Source organism: Microcebus murinus, chromosome 13 (genome assembly GCF_040939455.1).
Source record: "Microcebus murinus isolate Inina chromosome 13, M.murinus_Inina_mat1.0, whole genome shotgun sequence".
Taxonomy (NCBI): domain Eukaryota; kingdom Metazoa; phylum Chordata; class Mammalia; order Primates; family Cheirogaleidae; genus Microcebus; species Microcebus murinus.
Genome location: NC_134116.1, coordinates 57,786,369 through 57,809,169, shown reverse-complemented (window position 1 = coordinate 57,809,169; position 22,801 = coordinate 57,786,369). Strand labels below are relative to the sequence as shown.

Sequence of the window (22,801 nt, the reverse complement as noted above, 5' to 3'; positions counted from 1 at the left end):
AAACTCCAAAACAGCATACAGACATCAATAAAATAAAAAGAAAATGAATAATTTTAAAAAATTAACAAAAAAGAACATACTATAGATTTAGCAACCATATAAAATGCCATGGTAGAACTTAAACTACAAATAAATAACCTTAGCCTACAGGCTTATAAAATGACAACAAGGCTATCAGGGATTGTCCTTTTCCATTCCCTGATCATATCACTGCCACCTAAAATCATAAAAAAAAAAAAATGCTTTCAAGGTTTGCAGGTTTTGTTGTAGTTGCCTATTGCAGAAGACACTTGTAAAACCATGAACTCAAACCACGGTCAAAATAAGCCCAATTTCGGGCAATTAAAAAGTGTGTTTATATATAAATATACACACACACACATATTTAATTTATCATATCCATTTATTTTAATACCATAAGACCAGGAGAAGCCGGGCGCGGTGGCTCACGCCTGTAATCCAAGCTCTTGGGAGGCTGAGGCGGGCGGATTGCTCAAGGTCAGGAGTTCAAAACCAGCCTGAGCAAGAGCGAGACCCCGTCTCTACTATAAATAGAAAGAAATTAATTGGCCAACTGATATATATATAAAACATTAGCCGGGCATGGTGGCGCATGCCTGTAGTCCCAGCTACTTGGGAGGCTGAGGCAGAAGGATCGCTCGAGCCCAGGAGTTTGAGGTTGCTGTGAGCGAGGCTGACGCCACGGCACTCACTCTAGCCTGGGCAACAAAGCGAGACTCTGTCTCAAAAAAAAAAAAAAAAAAAAAAGACCAGGAGCAGAGAAATCTACCCATGCTACGAGACCTACAAAAACTGTGAGATAAATGGGGATTGTTTTAAGCCACTAAGTTTGTGGTGGTTTGTTACCCAGCAATAGAGAACTAATACAATACCTGAGCCAATGTAGACAATGGAAAAAAACAAGACGGTTATTAACTCTGGATGGGAGTGACTGTGCAAAAAAGGAAGAGTAATCCTACTGTATATAGGTTTTAAAGTATGTCCCCGACTCCTTTGACACCACGGTCTTGATTGCCTATGTCTGTATCCTCTGTAGCTTGGCTGGCCAGCCTTAGTGACATGCGCACACCAATCAAATGCAATGGAAGTGACGCTGAGGAGCTTCCTGGGGTAGGTCAGTTGCTGCCCTGGTCTCTAACAGCCCGTTTTACCAGAGAGTTCAACATGGGGCTTTCGGGCAAAGCATAGGTTTTCCATTTTTCAGTTACTATTTATATTGTACTCTGTCGATATATCATGCTTAGGAACTTCACAAGAGACAAGGGATGGACGTAACGAAGCAGAATTTGGCCATTCCTGCATTCTCCAGCCATACGCCATCACATGACACCACTAACCTCTGACGTGAACTGGCCACAATGGCAGCGCTGGCAGCAGTCAGGACAGTGGAGGACAGGGAAGATTGCCAATTACTGGTTGAAAACATTCTCTCCCTCCTTTTCATACCCTGGAAAGTTCTAACAAATTCATGTGCTGCAGAACCCTAAGCAATCTGCCTTAACTTCTTAGTCCCTACAATTCTAATCTGACAAACTTCAGAAATAACATTTGGATGAATGAAGAAATTTCTTGAAAATATTTCAACAAAAAGTCTTCTCAAGCCTGAAATAAACTTTCATCTTATTAATTAAAATCAACAAGTACATATGGATAAGGCACACTGAGGGAAAAAGATATCACAGTCCCTGCCCTCAAGGTTATAATAAAAATAAGTACTTAACTAAGTATGAGGCAGAATATGGTAAGTTCTATAAGAAAGATACAAAAGGAGAGATCACATGCCATTGGACAGCAGAGAAACAGCTGTACAAAGGATCTGAATAACCTCTCCAAACCCGTGCTGTTCGGGTCCTTTTACTTTATCTACTCTGACACCTTGTCTTCACCTGAAATTAATCCATCCTTCAAATTTTAAACTTTGAAACCCTCTCTCAGACTAAATTCCTAAAGGTTACGAAATCATAGCTGGATAAAAGGAATAAGTTCTAGCATTCTATAGCACCATAAGATGACCATAGTTAACAATAACATATGGTTTCTAATAGCTACAAGGAGGATATTAAATGTTCCCAACACAAAGAAATGATAAATGTTTGAGACGATGGATATACTAATTACCCCAATCTGATCACTATACAGTATGTGCATTGAAACATCACTATGTACCCCACAAATATATATGATTATATGTCAATTAAAAATAAAAAGTATTGAAAAAATAAATCTCTCTTAGGGGGGAACTCTTATCTCCCCCTCTGAAAAGCTCCAGAGTGGGGAGAGAACTATTGTTCCCTGCAGAGGGGAAGACAAGTGGCTGATCTGACTGGTACGACTGGTGAGACTCTTTCTACTCCACCCTAGTCCACCTTCACTTGCAAGAAAAAAGGACTAAGAATCACTTGGCCTTACGCCTCCAACAATGTATCAGAAGCCCTGTGTTCAGTGGTTATTGGATTCTGTTCAGCCATTAACAAAGTTGTCCCTTACTCCTTATATTTTATTCTCAAAAACCAGGACCTAAGAGGGGGAAGATGGACGAGTTACGGATCCCTCAAACATCCAGCAATCCCTTTAACTTTCTATCCAATACGCCCTATAAGCCATCAACCCTGGGTCACCTCATTTGTTTGTTCTCTACTTCCACTTAAAGAAAATATCATAGGCATAGGAATTAAGGACATTCCTGAACTTGATCTCTAATCTTTGGTAGACACTATTCACTACTTAGCAATCTTCCACAGGTCCCTGTTCAGTTTCAATTCTCTTTTTCTACAGAAGCTACCCCAAACCATCCTAATCCTTCACTCACAGAAGACAAGCTTGGCCTTAACGTTCACTGAGAAAATAGGAGGATGTGGGTCTGAAACATACGAACCTCCTGGCCCCATCTGCTTCCTTAAGCGTTCTGTGTCCTGTTCATTGCCGACCTCCTAACCTGCACTCTGGTTCCTGTCCCTCCACATGCTCCAACAGTCATTGCCTCTCTCTCCTGAATCTTCAACTTTGGGTTCTAGCAATTCTTTCCTCTCTTCATATCACTACACTCAAAATCCATGTTTAAAACATAGCAAAAGAACAACAATGACAAAACCAAAACTTTCTTCTGGCCTAAGCATTCCACTAACTATATCTGTTCTCCTTCTTTTAACAGCCCACCTTTAGAAAAAATCATCTAGCCTGGCTCTCTTCCTGCCTCTCACTGTGTATTCTGTGTACACCCCGAAGCAAGCCACCCGCCGAAACTACTCACATCAACGGGGCCAGATGAACACCAAGTTATTCATATCGCACTCAACAACCACTTTTCCAAATCTTCTTTGACTTGACCTCTCCACAGTATATGGTGTTTAACAATTTCCATCGTAAAACTCTATTTCACTGGGTTTTTAAAACATCATCATCGCTTTCTGATTCTCCTTCTTTGCACTTACTAAGTCTTTATGAGTCGGACCTTGAATTTTAACATTTTCCTGGACCTTGAATTTTAACATTTTCCCAGGACTCTATTCTTGGCTTTCCTCTTCTCAAACTAAACTCTCCCTGGGGATGGGGGAGAGGGGGAGGAATATTTACACTATGAATTATCCCACATGCCCATAAATCAATAAAACTAAATCCAAGTTCATATGCTTCCTCCCCCAGCCCAGCCCCCGACCCATGCACACCTCTGTCATGGCACTGCTCTGTCCTCCCTGCCCGGGGCACACCTAGGGGATGTGCACAACACACTACTGTCCTTAGTGGGAAATTTCTAAAGAGGGGAATGGGAGTGTGAATGGGGTGACAACACAGCTAGAGCAATACATCTTAGAGGACCCAAGGAATATGTAGTTACAAAAAGTACCCCACATGAACTTCACTGAACTGTACTGTGAATATCTCGAGGGAAATACGAGGTAAATTCATCTCTGAATTTCATGTGGTTGCACAAGTGCCTGGCACACAGTGGAAACTCAATCCATATTTTATAAATGAAAGAAGTAGGGGAAAAATGGGGTATCTCAAATAAGCTTTGAAGAACTTATTTCAACAGCTACAGATGGTGGAGGAATCACTCAAGTCTGAGAGAACTGTTGGGAAAGCATGGGCACACACAGAACTGATAAACCGGTGGGGCATTTAAGGACAAATAATTGTCAGGTGACACTAAAATACTGCAGCATGATCATATCAGACTTGAAGACTGAGCTGGAGATGCAATCTGCAGGCAATGTGGAACCAGGGAGGTCTTTTCAGCAATGTGATCTGTGATTGGAAAAGAAGAAACTGGAACACGGGACCCCTCTTGAGCAGCTGCCAAATGAATTACCTAAGTGAGAAGAAACGAAGGCCTGAACAAGGCAAGTGCCCCAACAACGGCAACTGGAGTGAAAGTAAACAGATGTAGAAAATATTATTTTTAATAATGAAGATAAATAAACTTTTTAAACATTCAAGAACAATGAAATTAATTGAAAGGTGGTGAAAATTTGAGGTACTAAAATTAAAAAGTCTAAAAAGGAAAAAATATAAATTCTTTTTTAAAAGTACATTTAAACCCAGGTTAACTGAGCCAAATGATCACAAATGGTATTGGGTGTTAGAAATGCAATGTACTTAGAGTTTACTGTGTTGGGAAGAGCTCCAACATGCACACGTTGACACACATTTGGTAACTGAACAGGGTATTCTGTACATGCTTTGGAAAGGTCTTTCTAGAACTTTTGAACAGGGAGTTAGCAGAATATAATCATACCGTGAAGCTGTTGTTAGCATTTTTTGTGCTTGCTTCAGCTACACTGGCATCTGAGAGGTCAACTTCATCAAATATCAGAGACTGTTAATGAAAAAAAAAAAAAACACAAACGCATTAGATGAAAACCTAGCTCAATGCTCTTCAATATGATTTTACCATCAGTTCATGACTATGAAGCTATGTCAGGAATTAGGAATAGAAAATGAAAAAAAGGTTAAGTTAGTGATGCTCTTGAATTTCTTCTTAGGAAGGATGAATAAAACCATAAAGTACAACTAATCCATAAATCCCAAATTGAAAAGGACTTCAAAGAACCTCTGGGCACACTGTTTCAATGCAAATGCGCTGTGCTTTCTGGAAGTATAACAGCTACTACTTATGGGGAGCCTGCTGAGTGTGTGACACACACACACACACACACACTGTCTCTAAAGCTTGTAACAACACTGCCAGGGAGGCACAGAAGTTCCCAGGTTTGCTCAGTGAGAACTGAGAACTAGTCCTGTCTGAGGTTATAATGAGTTACTGAACTTTCTGAACCTTATTTTCCTCATCTATAAATAAGTGTTCAAAAGAGATGATGAATGTGCTCTGCAAGTAAAAGATGATGGAGTTTTTTTATACTCTTAAAAGCTGTTTTAACCAAAAAAGTTTCAGTGATAAAAACTCCATAGAAATGGAATGTTTTAAAACACACGAGGTAGCAATTAGGAAATTCTAATAAATAAACGTATGCTTCCACTTCCAGTCAGTCATTGCTCACACTCATTCAGGGATCTTCCAGCAAGGCAGGCATAACAGTGCACCTCTAGAACTGCAGAAAAAGGGTCCCCCCTTTTCTGACAGCTTCCACACCCCCCACAAACTCTCCAGAGGGTTACGTGAGTCTACTTCAATTCAACCAACCTGACTGTAAGACTTGCTCCTCGACTGCAAGGAATTTACAATCTAGCACAGGAGATGAAATAGATGCAACTAATTTGAAATGTTAGATAGACAATGATTATAAATGTGAAAGAGAAGAGATATAATGAAGTGCTTTAGAAGGTCACAGAAGATTTCTCCAGCAGAAACAAATTAACTCTTTCTCTTGTGAATGATAGAATCAGGATTACTGGAGGTGGATCTTAAAAAAAAAAAAACAGGGAATTTCGTCAAATGTAGATAAAGGAAAAGTCATTCTGGAGGTGGTCTGCATGGCCCAAAGCTGAAGGCTCAATGCTGTCTAGAGATAAATGTGAAAAATCAGGATGGAGCCAGATCAGGGACAAGCTTGAACATAATCACTTATAAAATAAGATTATTTTATTTGGTTATTATTTCTATAGCTGTATAATTTAAGAATTAGGTTTGTTTATTTGTTTTTACCTCCTGGTATATAACTCTACTAATTATATCAGGAATATTCATTTTTTTAAAATGGAAATGATTAATTATTCAACTGGCATAGTAGCCAGAAATCTTAATGTTTATTTTTGAGGTAATACTAAAATATCAGTTTTAATAGAGGCTCATAATTACAAATTTTTCTCCCAAAACTGCATGATTATTATTTGGCTGAACTGTTATTATATATAACAATCATTTTGTCTTGATTTTATTTCAATATGATTTTTTATTCTTAATTGCTAGCATACTGGAGTGATCATTCTGTGTTGGGTACTATGGAAGCACTTGATGTATATTGTCTCCTGGAAGTCTCCTCTCAACAATATGTGCTAGCCACAGCTACTCTGCTGGAATGTGCTGGAAGTGGGATATGAACTCCTGTCTGAACCCAGACAGAGCATGAATTCTTAGCAACTATAGAGACTCTCTCCCTCATGGTCAAGGAAAGATTTATAGGGTAAAAAGTTGCAGAAAAGGGAGAAGCCCAACATGTTGAGTTTATTACATCTCATAAGGCTACATTTAATTAGAAGGAGAAAGGAAAGGAAGAAATAAAGAAAAAACTACACTGAAGCATTCCTAAAAGATTATCCTTAGGGACATGTCATGGGACTGACTCAAATAGAGACCTCCTTACAATGGGGTCCAAGACAGATCACATTTATACTGAGTTCACACAAGAGCAGTAATGCTATAGTGAGCAGTAATGCTATAGTGAGCAGTAATGCTATAGTGAGCTGGCAAAAACAGCTTAAACAACCAAAATTTTAAATCTACCCCCAACCTCAAGTGCTTGGAATTAGTGGATTCTCCTGCATTACCTTTGAGTCCTTTGCATAGTACAGTGTACGGCCTCGAAGTTTGAAGTATCGCTTTTTCCACCTTTGGAAAGAACTGGTTTGCTTCAACAGTTGTCCCTCTTTAATACTGGTCTGGAGAGAAGCAGAAGCACAACAATATGATTAAAATGAAATTCAAGACAAAATGAGATTCAGAATCAATGACATGTGATCATTTGCATTTTGAATAATATGCCCCATGTCTTACAAATTACATGAAAGAATATTTTATTTTCATCACAGTTGAATTAAGGAAGCATGTGTGTACAAAGCCCCAAAGACCAAATGTGAATTTAACATGGTTCCCTGCCCTCAAAGAATTCACAAATAATACACGAGACACACGCACACACACTAACATTTGCAATACAGTGTGATATGCACACTGCCTCATGTATAGTAAGTATGGTGAAGGTGAAGTATAATGATTATGAAAGCCCAAGGGCTCTAGATCCAGACGCCTTGTGTTCACCTCCTGGCGCCATCACTTAGCAGCAGAATGATCTTAGGCAAGTTACTAAATTTCTTCATGCCTTTATTTATTCATGTGTAAAATGGGGATGACAATACAATAGGATATACCTTTTAGGGTTGTTGTGAGGAATAAATGAAAAACACACAAAGGACTTAGTGCATGGCACACAGTAAGTGCTCATTAAATGTTAGTTGTCACGAGCCATCAGTTATTTATAACAAACATATAAACAAAGTACTGTGCATGGTGGTCCAGGGAAGGAAGTATCAGCTCGCCTTAGAGAGAGTCAAAGAAGTCTTCCCAAGGCTGGTCTTGAAGGAGTTTATCAAGGCCGGGCGCGGTGGCTCACGCCTGTAATCCTAGCACTTTAGGAGGCCGAGACGGGTGGATTGCTCAAGGTCAGGAGTTCGAAACCAGCCTGAGTGAGACCCCGTCTCTACCAAAAATAGAAAGAAATTAATTGACCAACTAAAAAATATATATATACAAAAAATTAGCCGGGCATGGTGGCACATGCCTGTAGTCTCAGCTACTCGGGAGGCTGAGGCAGTAGGATTGCTGAGCCCAGGAGTTTGAGGTTGCTGTGAGCTAGGCTGACGCCACAGCACTCACTCACTCTAGCCTAGGCAACAAAGTGAGACTGTCTCAAAAAAAAAAAAAAAAAAAAAAAAAGGAGTTTATCAGAATGACAAGAGATGGGAGACGGGTATCTTACGTGTGTGCAAAAGTAGAAACGTTTAAAACAGCATGGATATTGGGGGAATCCTCAAAGAGCTTTCTGTTATAAAATGCAGCAAAGGGTTTGCAAGGGGGAGTAGTGGAGATGTGGCTGGAAAAGGTAGTCAGGGGCTCTGTGGCTCTGGGACAGGCCCTGTGTTAAGTGCTTTACATATGCTAGCTCATTTCACTGTCACCAACAAAATACTTTGAACCTCTCTGACATCATCTAGTGTCTCTCCCTCTCGGTCCCCTCCGGCAACAATGGCAGCTTTGCTCTTAGGTGGTCATATCTGTTCCTGCCTTAATCCTGGCACTCATTCATTACCTGTCCTCCCGGACTGCTCTTCCCTCAGATGGCCACCTGGCTCACTCCTTCACCTCCTTCGAGTCTTGATCTTCTCAACAAGACCCAGCTCACTGACCGCCTGTTTAAGGCTGCAACTTGTTCATGTTCTCCATATCCCCCCCCGTCTGATCTGATTACCCACGCCCACAAAGTACTTCCCATCTTCTAACATACACTGCAATTTATTTACTTATTGTGTTCATTGTGCTATCCCCTATGAGAACATGATGTCCCTGAGTTTGTTATATCTAATAAAGTTAAATTTAATGTTTCATTTTAATTGGAAGGAAAGAAAAAAGAAAGCAGACTATACTAGAGCCTTCCTATAAGATTGCTGTTAGGAGACATGTCACAAGACTGGCTCAGATAGACCCCATTATTTTAGACCTTTCTACTTTTGCATACACCTAAGATGCTCTTCTCACATCTCTTGTCATTCTGATAAACTCCTCCAAGACCGGCCTTGGGAAGACTTCTTTGACTCCCTCTAAGGCGAGCTGATACTTCTTCCTATGGACCACCATGCACAGTAATCTGTTTACATGTTTGGAGATAGATCTCATTTATACTGAATAAAAAGAGTAACAATGCTATAGTGAGCCTCCAAGACAAAAACAGCTTATAGGACCAAAATTTTAAATGATCCCACTGGATTGTGCAGATAGCAAGTGCCTAGAGTGGAACATTATCTGGTACATATGTTAATGAGATCTATACGAACAAAAGGCAGATGCTTCTGAGATGGAACCCTATCTGTTTGGTTCCAGCGTTTATTCCCAGCTTTTACACCATACTGCCTCTTATTATCAAAAAGACATAAAATATTGAGAAAATTTTGTTGTCTCCAGGAAGGTAGTTAAGTTATATTAATGCTTATTTCCAATTTCAATAAGAAATCTACTCTACAGCTCGCTCCAAGATTGTCCTCCAGGAATTGTTGTGAGATCATTACAATTTAATGGTAACAAGATATTTCTGAAACTTCAGTACCAAAGAGCCAATTTAGAGTCAGACAGACAGACTTCAAGCCGGGCTCCAGCATACAATTACAGTAGGAACCTGGGCGAGTCACTCCAACTCTCCTACACCCTAGTTTCCTCTCATTAAAAAAATGGCCATTACAACACCAACTTCACAAGCTTGCTGTATCTAATTTAATTATAAGATAATGCCTGTAGAGCACTTAGCACACTGTCTGGGTTGAAGAAAACATTCAACAAATGGGACAAAGTGTTATTATTATGATATCATTATGCTATTAAGTCCAAGGAGTATTTTCCAGGCATCGAATTAGACAAGCTTCTTGGAAGAAGTAAATAAGTGCTCGCAGGCCACTGTCAGGACAAATAACAGCTGGAGTAGAAGGAGAGTATCAAGAGATAAGGTTAGAGAAGACAAGAGCCAGTACATGTTGGCCACAGCGGGGAGTCTGCTTTTCATTCTAAGTGCAAAAAGCTAGTGAAATGTTTAAGGCAGGGAAGTGACAGGGGGAAAATGGGTGAGAAAGGCAGCGGTGATTCTAATAGCAGTCACAGTAGACAACCGCTGCCTTAGACCACGGGTGGGGTCTACCTGCACATTTAAACCAATTATAGCTGCCTGAGTCCACACAGAAGCAAGGTTCCCAAGAGGAAGCAGTGAGGAAGTCCAGGTGTCAGGACAAAATCCTGCCCTTAATAAGCCTCATGTGGCAGCAGCAAAAAATGCTGCCGGAATGAAATTCCAAGCCCCATTTTGCACAACTTCGTAAGAAAAGTAAGATAGAATGCAAAGCATTCTAAGGCACTCCTTCTTCTCTTTTTTTTTTTTTTTTTTTTTTGCTATCTAGGACTAATTTTTGTATAGAATAAATTTAAATACACCACCATATGGTACCAGCTTAATACACACAGGGGCTAGGTTATCTTCTATCATCTCTCCCATCCCTGGGGCCCATGATCCAGGCAAGCATAAGTCAAACCCTATTACCAAATACACTGTTACAACCACCACTAATGTAGCAAGAATAAAAAAGTCCCCAAGTACCATCCAAAAGCCTATTTATTTTTAGCAATATGGAATAAAATGGACTCCTAATACAAAAAGGAAATATTAATAACATAGACCAGCCATTCAAGATGACTTACATTCAATACCTCTACTTTTTTATTCCATAAACTACACTAAAGTTTTGCTTATAATGACAAAAATTAGGAAAACATAAATAATGGTGCAAATTTCTAAATAATTTGATATGATTTACATCAATTGAGGCTGAGAGTGTTGTATTAAGTGCATATGAATATTAACTGCAGGTCAAAATTATCAGAAATTTTCAGATTTATTATATAAAATTTATACTAGAGAGATTAAAAAAATCCATGTTTATGACCTAATAATTTGTATATTTTAAATGGTCATGTATCTTAAGGATTTATCCCTGAAAAAATCTATTTTAGCATCAGGTCAGAAATATAAGCCAAAGGAAACCATATTACAGAAAATTTTTTTTACAGCTTTGAGATGTAATTACCATCTCATAAACTGTACATATTTAATGTGTACAATTTGATTTGTTTTGACATAGGTATATGGCCATGAAACCACTGCCATCATCAAGATACTGAATTATATTCTCCATACCCAAACTTTCTTTATATACCATTGCAATCACTACCTGTCCCCACGTGACCACTGATCTGCTGCCAATCATAAGATATTACCTGTTGTATTTTCTAGAATTTTATATAAATGGCATTATACAGTGTATACTTTTTTTAGTCCAATTTCTTTCACTTTAAGTATTTTGAGACTCATCCATTCTGTTATGTATCTCAGTACTATATTCCTGTTTATTGCTGAGTAGTATTCCATTGTATAGACATACTACAGTTTGTTTATCCATTTACCTATTGCTGAACATTCGGGTTGCTTCTCATTTTTAGCTATTAAAATTGTGCTGCTATAAACATTTGTCTATAAGTTTTCATGGACAGATGCTTTCATTTCTCTGTCTTCCCCCACCCCTTAGCTTCTCCCTTCAGTCAACCAACATATTATACAACTTCCACTAGAAATTACACAGTTTAGCTACAAAGAATTATCGTGCCTCTCATCAAGAACCTAATTGAGGAAGGGGAAAGAAAATTTTCATACTGTACCTCAGAAAGAAAAGTCTGACTTATAGAGATTTGAAACACAAACGGTTGTTACTAATGAAAAAGTCTTTTTGTTTTAAGAGAAAGAGTCTCTCTCTCTGTCACCCAGGCTGGAGTGCAGTGGCACAATCATGGCTCACCTGCAACCTCGAACTCCTGGGCCCAAGCGATCCTCCTGCTTCAGTCTCCTTTATACAATTAGCCAGAAAATCCTTGGCTTATTGTATAAAGGGCTCCTCAGGGAGAGATCCCATGGCAGAGGTGAAGTGGAACCCCATGCATCACACATAGGGTACCCACTAATGAGGCTCTAAGGGGAGGACACTCTGTGTCCCAGAAACCTCAATTCCAAGACAGAACTAGGAGTACATCTTCCCATAGAAACCATACCATATATTTGCCTTAATGATTAAGTCTCCATGTTATTCTACATTGTATCTGAATCCCCAGGATACCATTAACCTAATACCTCTACGGGTGTCAGAAGCACACCTTTGTGCTAACAGAAGACAGACTCTGTCCTCTTTCTTACTGAATTCCTGATAGCAATTCCTCCTTTTCTGAAATGAACTTCTAATGGTGGGAAGAAATTAATCCTGATATAGCTGAAGAAAAATGAACAGGAAGGTCACAGGTAAATTAGGAGCTCAATTTCAATGGAGGATCGGTTATACATGTCTTTTTGCCCCAGCATGGATTATAAACTACTTAGGAGTCTGGGAGGCCTACCTCATTTCCCTTTGTACCACCACTGGGAACATTCTATAATATTTATATAAGTATAATATATATCATTGACTTACAATGGGGTTACATCTCGATAAACTTAACATAAGTTGAAAATAGCATAAGTCAAAATGCATTTAATACATCTAACCTACCAAACATCATAGCTTAACCTAGCCTATCTTAAATGTGCTCAGAATACTCACATTAGCCTACAGTTAAACAAAATCATCTAATACAAAGTTCATTTTATAATAAAGCATTGAATGTCTCACGTAATTTATTAAATATTGTACTTAATATGAAAAACAGAATGGTTGTATGAATACTCAAAGTATAGGTTCTACTGGATGCATATTGCTTTCACACCACTGTAAAGTCAAAAACTCAAAAGTTGAACCATCAGAAGTCAGAAAACATCACTGATATATATATATATTTATAAAAGTAATGTGTATATAACACTTTTATGGAAAAATGTGGTCTAAGTTCCAAACAACCAATTCATAAACTATTTCTAAAACAAAATCTAGTTGTGACTTAGGATCTGTATATAAACAGGAAAATGGGCAAAGTAACCTCTGGGAGAGTGGTTTGTACCTTGGCTTGGATCTGATGAAAGCTGTGAATACTCTCTCTCCAGAAACAGCCACACACACACTTACACACTGTAAATTACCTACAATTTTAGGGGGTTCGTGAACTTTCAAGATCCACCATAACTAAAAATCATGGCCTCTATATAACATCAAATTGGATGAATTCTTTGGTTGTTTTTTAAATAGATCAGGGCTTAATATGGTTATGAGTAACAAATACTATTTTTTTTAACTTTTTTCTGGTTAGTTTATTAGTCTCCTATAGCATCTGAAACAGCATCATTTAATATTACTTAAGAGATTAGAGAGTAATAACTAAAAATTTTTGAGTTGTAATCTTCTGTTGCAATTTCAGCAGTTATTAATAATTACAACTCATAACCAGACCCATTCTAAAATACATAGGCATTATCTAATTTGAAAGTTTAATAGATGTTTACTTATTCAATTTGAAAATTTGATTTTTGAAGACATATTACATAGTTGTTCTTCCCAAGATTAAAGGAAAACATTATTTTATAAAAAATGGGAAGCTCATTTTAAGAAAAATTAATTTATATTAGAATATTCACTCCTTCAACACACAAAAAATGTGATATTTTTATTCTGTGTTTTCAGTCCTGGTTTGTTTTCAAACAAAGATTAGAGATTTGGAAACTTCAGGGCAGAGTAGCTCATGTCTGTAAGGCTAGCACTTTGGGAAGCCAAGTGGCCTCCTCACTTGAGGCCAGGAGTTTGAGACCAGCCTGGGCAACATCGAGATCTCTAAAAACAATAACATTTTTTAAAAATTAGTTAGGCATGGTGGTGTGTGCCTGTAGTCTCAGCTACTTGGAAGGCTGAGGGAGGAGAATCACTTGAGCCCAGGAGTCTGAGGTTACAGTGAGCTATGATAGTGTCACTGCACTCCTGCCTGGGCACAAGAGTGAGACCCCATCTCTTAAAAAAAAAAAACACACAACAATCTTGATTCAGCACTTATGATTAAAAAGAGAACATGCAAACAATGAGATAAGAGGTATAGAAATCAAGATTTAATAGTATGTTAAACAAAAATAATCATTAACCTGATTAGAAAGAAATATGAAATATTAATATTAATTAATTTAAAAAGATTACATTGCACAATATAAATGTACCTAACACTACTGAAACATACATCTAGAAATAATTAAGATGGTAAATTTTGTTATGTATTTTTTACCAAAATATAAATAATTTAAAAGGAGAGAAAGAAAAGAAAGATTACAAAACTCTGTTAGCCCAGAATGCTCCTGAAATGAGGGCTAAAAACTCTTATGAGGGCAATGTCAGAATCTTCAAATTTAACAAACTTAGTGAGAGGAGGAGAAAGAAGGAAACTACATTGAACGTCATGGAAGAACCATTTCACTGTGTTCAGAAAGAAAACTTATGGCCTGGTGCCTACAATAGGACTGCTTTTTGGACTGGACTGTAGACGACCACTAATGCCACATGAAGGCATCTCAGCTAAAGCGGCACCTCTGAACTTTTACTATGTTACATCGCACTAGACCTTTAGTCTTTTGTTACTATAAATTCGTTCCTCTTCTTTTAGACCTTTGCTCATGTTCTTTCACATACAAATTTTATATTTTTTTCCTGAAAATGCTGCACATACGCAGAATAGTCGTGCCTGTTCAATACAGTCCTATTGCAAGATGCATTGGGGAAAAACACAGGCAGCCTGCTGTCAATGCCAAGGGAGGATTAGGGAGAGTTATGCGGTGAGCTGCATCGCCGTGGCACCTGATGTCACCCAAGGTAGGCAGTTCATAATTCTTAAACCCAAACACAGAGCATTAAAGTACTATAAAAATATCGCTTAGCCAAAGAATAAATCATTTGGAAATTCAAATGACAGACATGGGTGTATTGGGATTTTTGTAAGGTTCTGTTTAAGGCCATGAGTAGGAAAAATTAATGTCTGGTCTATTTACGTTCTATAAGTACTGTTTTAAGAAAGTATAAATAACCTACTTCATGCTCGCATGGTTATTTGCGTAATTTCCTAAAATGAAAACCTGGTTAAAATATGCCACGGCTTCAAGCCCTTCATTAGTTCTCTTCTGCTGGCAGCATAATGTCCAAGCTCCTATTTGTACTGCAGAAGATCCTGAATAACACTCTCCACCTTCACGGCCGCCCCCTCCCAGGCTTCCTCCATCCCTACGCATGCTCTCCTCTATCTGCCTGGCTTGAAATCGCCTCTTCATCTCACCTCTCATCCAGCACCACCGGCCCTGGGAAGGCTTCCTAACTCCCTAGGAAGAAGTGACCATGCCCTCCTTCGCCCCCCAATGTGTCTTCATCCTGTCTGCCTAACAGCACCAGTGACACTGGCTGGCAGTGGTTTACATGTTTATGGTCCCACTAGCCTGTGGCCTTCAGAAGGGCAAACACTGTGTCCTGCCCATTTTTGCAACATCACTCTCTAACATGTGAGGCAACACATCAGAGCCACAAATAAATGTCCGTTGAGTTGACCTGAGCGACTTTTAAGTGACAGTATAAAATGGTTATGTATGTAAGGTAACTTTCTATTTTAAAACAAGGGGGAAAAAAATTAGCAAACGGGAAAAGCACTGGGATTTTGACAGGAAATGGTATCAATGTGTCAACAAGAAATAATGGCTGGAAATGCTTTTATGGTTTCCAGGGTTCGGCAGGTCCGAGCCTGTTTCTTTTCCTGTGCATGAAACCAGCAGTTACAATGCTCAAAGGCCTACATGTCCCCACGGGCATGTCCTGGGTGAGGGGTCAGGTAGGGACAGGCAGAGGGGCAGAAAATAAAATAAAATGCTATCCTGATTGTATATGAGAATATTGCTCATTTAGAGATGTTGCTTATAGAGTCACTTTCAAAGCAAATAATTTATCTGTTTTCTATATAATTATCATGTTCTTCCTTAAATCTTGCATAAGCATGGGTTAATCTCCTGCAGTGTGTGAGGCCGTGGGGACTAGAGTGATGTATAAGATACAGTCTTTGCCTTCACAGATTTACAAACTTCTCAATGTTATAATATACAAACAGTCAATTTTAAATTCTTGGGGGAAAAAAAGAAAAAAGAAAAAACATTCTTGCTTTCCACTAAGAGATGTGATTAAAAAGACTTAACAGGGAGGCAAGTTATTCACATGAAAGTGAATCCTCAAAATAAACTTCTGTTTATATATGGCTAAACAACACTTCTTATGATAAAAGATGAAGCATAACAAAAAAATGATTAATGTATAACAGCTCTACCAAATATAATCATATAATTAAAGTGTGGCTAAGAAAAAAAAAAGACATTTAAAAAAACAAACGTGGTTCCAAAAATTTCAGAATAATGAGTATACCAATAATAAAAATAAATAATTAAAAATAAATATTGCATTTTAATTTTTTTTTCACAATTTCCAGGATAAGTGATAAACTCCTCCATCCCCCCAAAAAGGGCTTAGAGACATTTACATTCAACTGGCACTTAGTTATATAATCTGTCAGATAATTGGTTTAGTACTATCTGACCCTCATAAAAAATCCGTAAAGCCATGCAGATTCAAACTGTAATCCAATATCCTAGTTTCAAAAAATTAAAAACAAAAAGGTAAATAAATTTAGCCTTGAAAAATTATTTTAAAAAAATAAGCTTTACCAGTTGAATATACTCTTACCTAGCTGGCTTTCCAAGACTGTTTTGAGTCCAATATCTTAAAGCTGTAGAATTGCTTATTTCATGCCCTTTGCTTAGAGCAAATAAAAGCAATTTCTCTTTTACATGATATACACACGAGAGTGCTCTACGATTTTACCTAAAATTTCAGAAACCCATCTGTGTCATGGTTGAGGTTGTTTAGATGGAATACTCCTTTAATGCCCTAGGAGAATGCAACTTTACAAGCAGCCATTTGATGAGCCTTTTGTAAAGCTAAGAATCTTTTCATATACTGTATTGACTTGGGGGAGGGCATTAAACTGGCATGGTGAAGTGCAAAGGTCAGTGATGATTCCTGTCTTTTACAAATGCCTACAAGGATTCCAGAAGAATCTCTAGCTTCCACTAGTCTTGTACCAACAAGACTCCTTTGCTACTTCTCTAGGGAATGGAATTTGGTGAAATGGGAGGGAGGGGTCAGGGGAGTTTTCACCACTCTACATTTACATGTGACACTTCGTTTCTATCTCTTCTAACTACTGTCTATTTTGTCTTCCACAACAAAGATTTTTTCTTTGCCCTATACATTTCCTTACCCATTTGTCAAATAAGCTCCAGGAAAGCTGTGTCATGCCTTCCTGGGTATCTGTACAAAACTGTAATAATTGGTCTATTTGACCATCTTTAATGGTCAAACTAAATTTCTTTAGTTTATAGACTTTAATCTCTGAAGTGGAAATAATATCTGCATGCCACTATGTGCTACGACAATATGTGAGGCCATAGATATGAAAGAATACATTAATTCTTTAAAAATGTAGTATGCCAAGATATTATTATCATGAACATTAGTCCTCATCATATGCATTATTTATTATAGAAAAGGTTGGATTTCATAAATCCATCACTTTCCACTCCTCCTGTCATTGCCTTATTTCAAGTCCCTCCTTGGAACTCCTTGGAACCCAACCATTTTCTAAATGTTCTCCATGCTATGAATTTTCCTACTGAGAGCCCATTCTTCCCACTGTGGACAAAATTATCTCTGAAATAGAGATTTGATCCTCCCAAACTCTTGGTTTAATATCTTCAGAGTGTGTCCCATTACCCACAGTATAATTCTAGACTTCTTAGGTGGACATACAAGATTCTTCCTTCCATAAGTGACCCACCTTCTTTAACAACCTCATCTTTAGCAAACTGCATAAGTTCACCTAACAGGAGCATGAAAGAGAAGTAGCGCTTGGTAATCTCCATATACACCACACTTCCTTATATCCAGGCTTTTTCATAAGCTGTTCCTTCTACTCAACGGTATCCTCTACTTCTTGAAAATGCTTCCCCAACTCTTGCACCCTTCAAGGCTCAGGCCACTATCACATCCTTGGTGTACACACAGCAGTATACTCACAGATAATTATAGCATTATTCATGCTGTATAGGAGTTTAAAGTGCCTGTGCCTCTTTCTCTGATAAGAATGTGAGTTTCTCCCATAAAAATTCTAGAAAGCAAATGTAGGAAAAACACTTCTGCACATTGACCTAAGGAAAGAATTTATGACCAAGACCCAAAAAGCAAATGCAACAACAATAAAAATAAATAAATGGAACTTAAACTAAAAAGTTTTTTCACAGCAAAGGAAATAATCCACAGAGTAAATGGACAACTTACAGAATGGGAAAAAATATTCACAAACTGTAAATCCAACAAAGGACTAATATCCAGAATCTACAAAGAACTTAAACAAATCAGCAGGAAAAAAACAAATAACCCAACCAAAAAGTGGGCAAAAGACATGAACGGATTTTTTTTCAAAAGAAGATAGACAAATGGCCAACAAACTTATGAAAATATGCTCAAGATCACTAATCATCAGGGAAATGCACATTATAACCATAAGGAGATACTACCTTACCCCTGTCAGAATGGCCATTATTAAAAAGTGAAAAAACATAGATATGGGCACAGATGCAACAAAAAAGAAACACACACTGTTGGGGGGAAATGAAAATGAGTGCGACCTCTATGGAAAACAGTTTGAAGATTCCTCAGAGAACTAAAAGTGTATCTACCACTTGATCCAGCAGTCCCACTACTGGGGGACTTTTCCTTTAATGGAAAAGAAGTCATTTTATTTAAAAGGCATCTGTGCCAGAATGTTTGTCACAGCACAAGTCACATTTGCAAAGATATGGAATCAACCTAAGTGCCCATCAACTGATGAGTGGATAAAGAAAATGTGGTATTAATATATATTCATATATACCATGGAATACTATTCAGCCATAAAAAGGAACAAAATAATGTCTTTTGCAGCAACTTGGATGGAACTGAGACTATTATCCTAAGTAAAGCATCTCAGGAATAGAAAAACAAATACCACATGTTCTCACTTATAAGTGGGAACCAAACAACAGACATATACTGTCATAAAGTGTTTACATGGACATTGAAAACTAAGATGGACGAAGGGTGGAAGAGAAGTGAGGGATAAAAATCTACCTATTGGCTACAATGTACACTATTCTGGTGACAGGTTCTCTAAAAGCCCTGACTTCAGCATTATCCAATTCATCTATGTAACAAAAAAATACTTGTACCCCCTAAACCTATGGAATTAATAAAACAAGGACTGTGAGTTTCTCAATGACAAAAACTATATCTCATTTATTTTTTCATTCCACATATAGCCAAATACCAGATACCTAGAAAATAATGAATATGTGTTAATTGATTAATTGAATAATCAGGAAACAAAGTGTAAGAAATTAACAGGGCTAACCATTTTTTTCTTTTGACTAATAGGAATTTGAGGAATTTGATGGAGAAAGATTGACCTTCTTTCTAGCAAGTCAACATACCAGCAGAAAATATAAAAGAAAGAGACTTGACTCCTGAAAAGAGCCCCAGATTGGATTCTATTTCTGGATCCACCATTTACTAGCTTTATAACCTCAAATAAGTAATAACATTTATGAACCTAAGTTTTTCCCATCTATAAGGTGAAATGTCACCTGCACTGTACTCCTCAGAGTTGTTAGGATGAAACAAAAAGATGTGTAAATGTCTCTACTAAACTCCCAAGTGCTATATAAAGTATCATAAGTAAGGTACTATTGGAAAAGGTTGTTTTAAGTGAGACTGATACTAGTTAAATGAAAAGGTAACAATCTTGAACAAGGGCCCAATGTTCTATTTAGAGACATTATCATATAAAACTCACGTTTAACCACATAAAGAATATAGTCCCAAAATGGATAGTTTTCTAAACTTTAGACATAAAAGCAGAAATCAATCATGAAACTGTATTTAATATAATAATGGGGCATAGTTTACAATATTACTATTATTTTACTTCTGAAAATACCAATCTTGTTCACCAGTAAAAATTAGGAAGTGACTAGACTTGCTCCTGGATATCTCCACCTGGATGCCACCTGGATCTCCAAAATTCAATAAGCCCCAAACTGACATATCTGTGTCCCCAAGCAGCCTTCGAGCCCAGTGAGAGCAGGGACCGTGTCCAGCCTCTCACCACTGAAGCCCCAGCACTAACCAGGGTTCCAGGCACAGACAACAGCTCTTAATAATTATTCATTAAACGAATGAATGGAGACTGGCATTCAGATAGAGCAGGTGAAATGGGGCTTAGGGGTAAGCTTGAACAGAAGACTGTGTTTAAGAGCTCTTAAGGAAGAGCCCAGGCAGGAAACCTGACAACATTCTGATAAGTGGATGCAGAGGTGCCTATTTTGTGACTAGTCATCGCTTTCTCATTTGCAAATGTCCCTGTGGCAAATATCAGCATTTAGTTGTTGTCTATTCTGTTTTTTTCTCCAAATTAAAACCCATTTTTCTTTTATTCGTTACCATTTCATCATTATTAGGGGAGGCTATCTATCCCATCAGCATTAATACTATCTTCAAGTGGTATACAGAAGAGATATACTGATAAAATGTATAAATCAACTACTATTTATAGATAGTGAAATGAAAAGCACGGTAAATTTTGTATCCTACCCAACAGTTCGACGTAACATAATTTAGCTTGAAAGTGGTCAAACACAAACCAGAGACCCACCCTTTACCCCGCATTTCTGAAAGTCTATCTTCCTCACAAGTGTGCATGTTAATGTGTCTCCTATACAACACTGCTTCCTTTTCTTTTATCTGCCCTTCTAAATATTTATGTGTTCATAAAATAAGAGCACAAATTTTTCCCCACCACCATGCCAGGACTTACAACTGAGTGATTACTGCTCCTCTCTGTCAGCTCTCAAGGGAAGCCATTTGATCTCTTTCTGATTCAATCTGTCAACCTCCTTCATCAGCCACCTGTGAAATTGCTCCCAGCAATGGCTCTTCTATCAGCCTCCACAATTTCCCAGCGATTCACTTTGATTCCAGACCCTTTTAGCTTTGTGTCTTGTATCCTTCCCTTCCCTTCTGAATTTTGTCCCACCATGAATTTCCTACTTTCTTCAAAGTAAATTTAAGCCTCTTTATTAAAATAAGTATACATGCATTATACGCTAAGCCCTATTAAATATGCCAGCTGTTCTAAAATCTGGCTGATCATCCCATGGAGAACTTTGTAAACCATTAATGCGCCTCAATTCATCTGAGAGATTGTGATTCAGTAGGTTTGGAGTGGGGCGTGAGAACCGACATATACTAAAATCTCTTTCACTGACTGGAATTATCAGGCTTAAAAGATACTCTCACGAACAATATTTTTACGTACAATAACTTACATAAATCCTTTAAAAAGATATAATCCGGACTTTTGCTCCTATTTTCCCATTCACCTTTAACTGATACCATTCAGTGTAACCACTTACTCTCTTACCCAGCTTTGAATATTTTAAAAATGTGGTGTCCGAATCTTCCTAAAACACATTTTTAGGTAGGTATCGCATTTCTCCACTCAAAATGTTTCCCTGCCTGTGTGTGGAGGCCCATTAAGGTGCCACTCTTGTCCCCTCTGCGCCCCTAACCAGGGGACGGGGGAGGAGGGGAGAAGAGTAATTTGGGAGGAACGACTGCGCATGCTCACTCGAGCTCTGGAGAGTCAGCTGCCCTCAACGAACAGAGCCGCGCTCAACTATAATCCAGGTAAAAGCCAGCTTTCACTGCAGACGAAGACTAGAATAAGACCTCAGACGAGGAAATAGAAGCTGTGATGGGTACCGGTACTCTGTGTGTTGGGAAATTTCTGGAGGGTCGTAGAAAGAGCAACCCTAGCTGCTTTTCTCTGTCCTCCTCTGTCTCCAGCTCCAAATTGTCACTCCGGCCGGACCTAGCCAGGAGAGCAAATGCTGGCAGGGGAACTGCAGTGGGAATAATGAGGGGAGTTTAAGAGAGTGACATCCCAGCTTATAGAAGAAGTATGATATCATATGTTTAATGATATCAATATTTAATGATAATGCAATAAGGCGACAACGGTGCTTTGTCATTTACAGTATCACAAAACACTTCCCTTTTTATAAACTGCCACTTAAAACAGTTGTCCTCAAGCAGTTTGGTGTATCTGGATAATCCGAGGAGCTTTTCCCAAATATATATGAGCAGGCACTTTGAATAGGCAATCCAGAACCCAACCGGCAAATCCTCCCCATCTGGGGATACCACTGAGGAATGCGACAGGTCTGTGAAATAGAGTTCAGAAGCCACTAGGCTAGACGATATGCCCTGCATATCTAATATTCACACAAAATCTTGACACTTAATATTTTAGAAGTCTGTAAAATAGTCATTTGTTTTTAGTCCCCCAAAAATATACAACCACTATTTCTTTTTTAATTTTACTAGAAGTCATTGTTTACTTTCACATGTAAAACACACACATATACACACATTCTGATTCTGATTGTCTAGGACAGGTGTCCTCAAACTTTGGTCAGCGGGCCACATGCGGCCCACCCAGGACATTCATCCAGCCCACTGGGTGTTTTTGCTGCCGCTGCCTGTCCTGCTTAGCAGCCAACTCCTCCCGGGCCCACAGTGCAAATGTGTGGAATGTGCACCGCCACACTCTCTAACGGCCCTCCAACGGGCTGAGTGACAGTCAAGTTGCCCCCTGTTTAAAAAGTTTGAGGACCCCTGGTCTAGGATGTCTATGGGACTGAAAACTGCAGTCTGGCCA

At 38.4% G+C, this 22,801-nt stretch overlaps 1 protein-coding gene across 3 annotated transcripts in view; it reads right to left on the bottom strand.

The window, feature by feature from the left end:
• The window catches only part of DGKH (diacylglycerol kinase eta), a 170,887-nt gene that overhangs the window by 95,984 nt on the left and 52,102 nt on the right, over positions 1 to 22,801 (bottom strand). For 2 of the 3 annotated variants that reach the window (XM_076009416.1, XM_076009418.1), the window contains exons 2-3: positions 6,967 to 7,077; positions 4,757 to 4,837 (exon numbers count right to left, since the gene is read on the bottom strand). In XM_076009416.1, coding sequence (XP_075865531.1) covers positions 4,757 to 4,837; positions 6,967 to 7,077 — 192 coding nt within the window. The remainder of the gene's footprint in view (positions 1 to 4,756; positions 4,838 to 6,966; positions 7,078 to 22,801) is intronic. The other variant, XM_076009417.1, reaches the window with a different exon arrangement.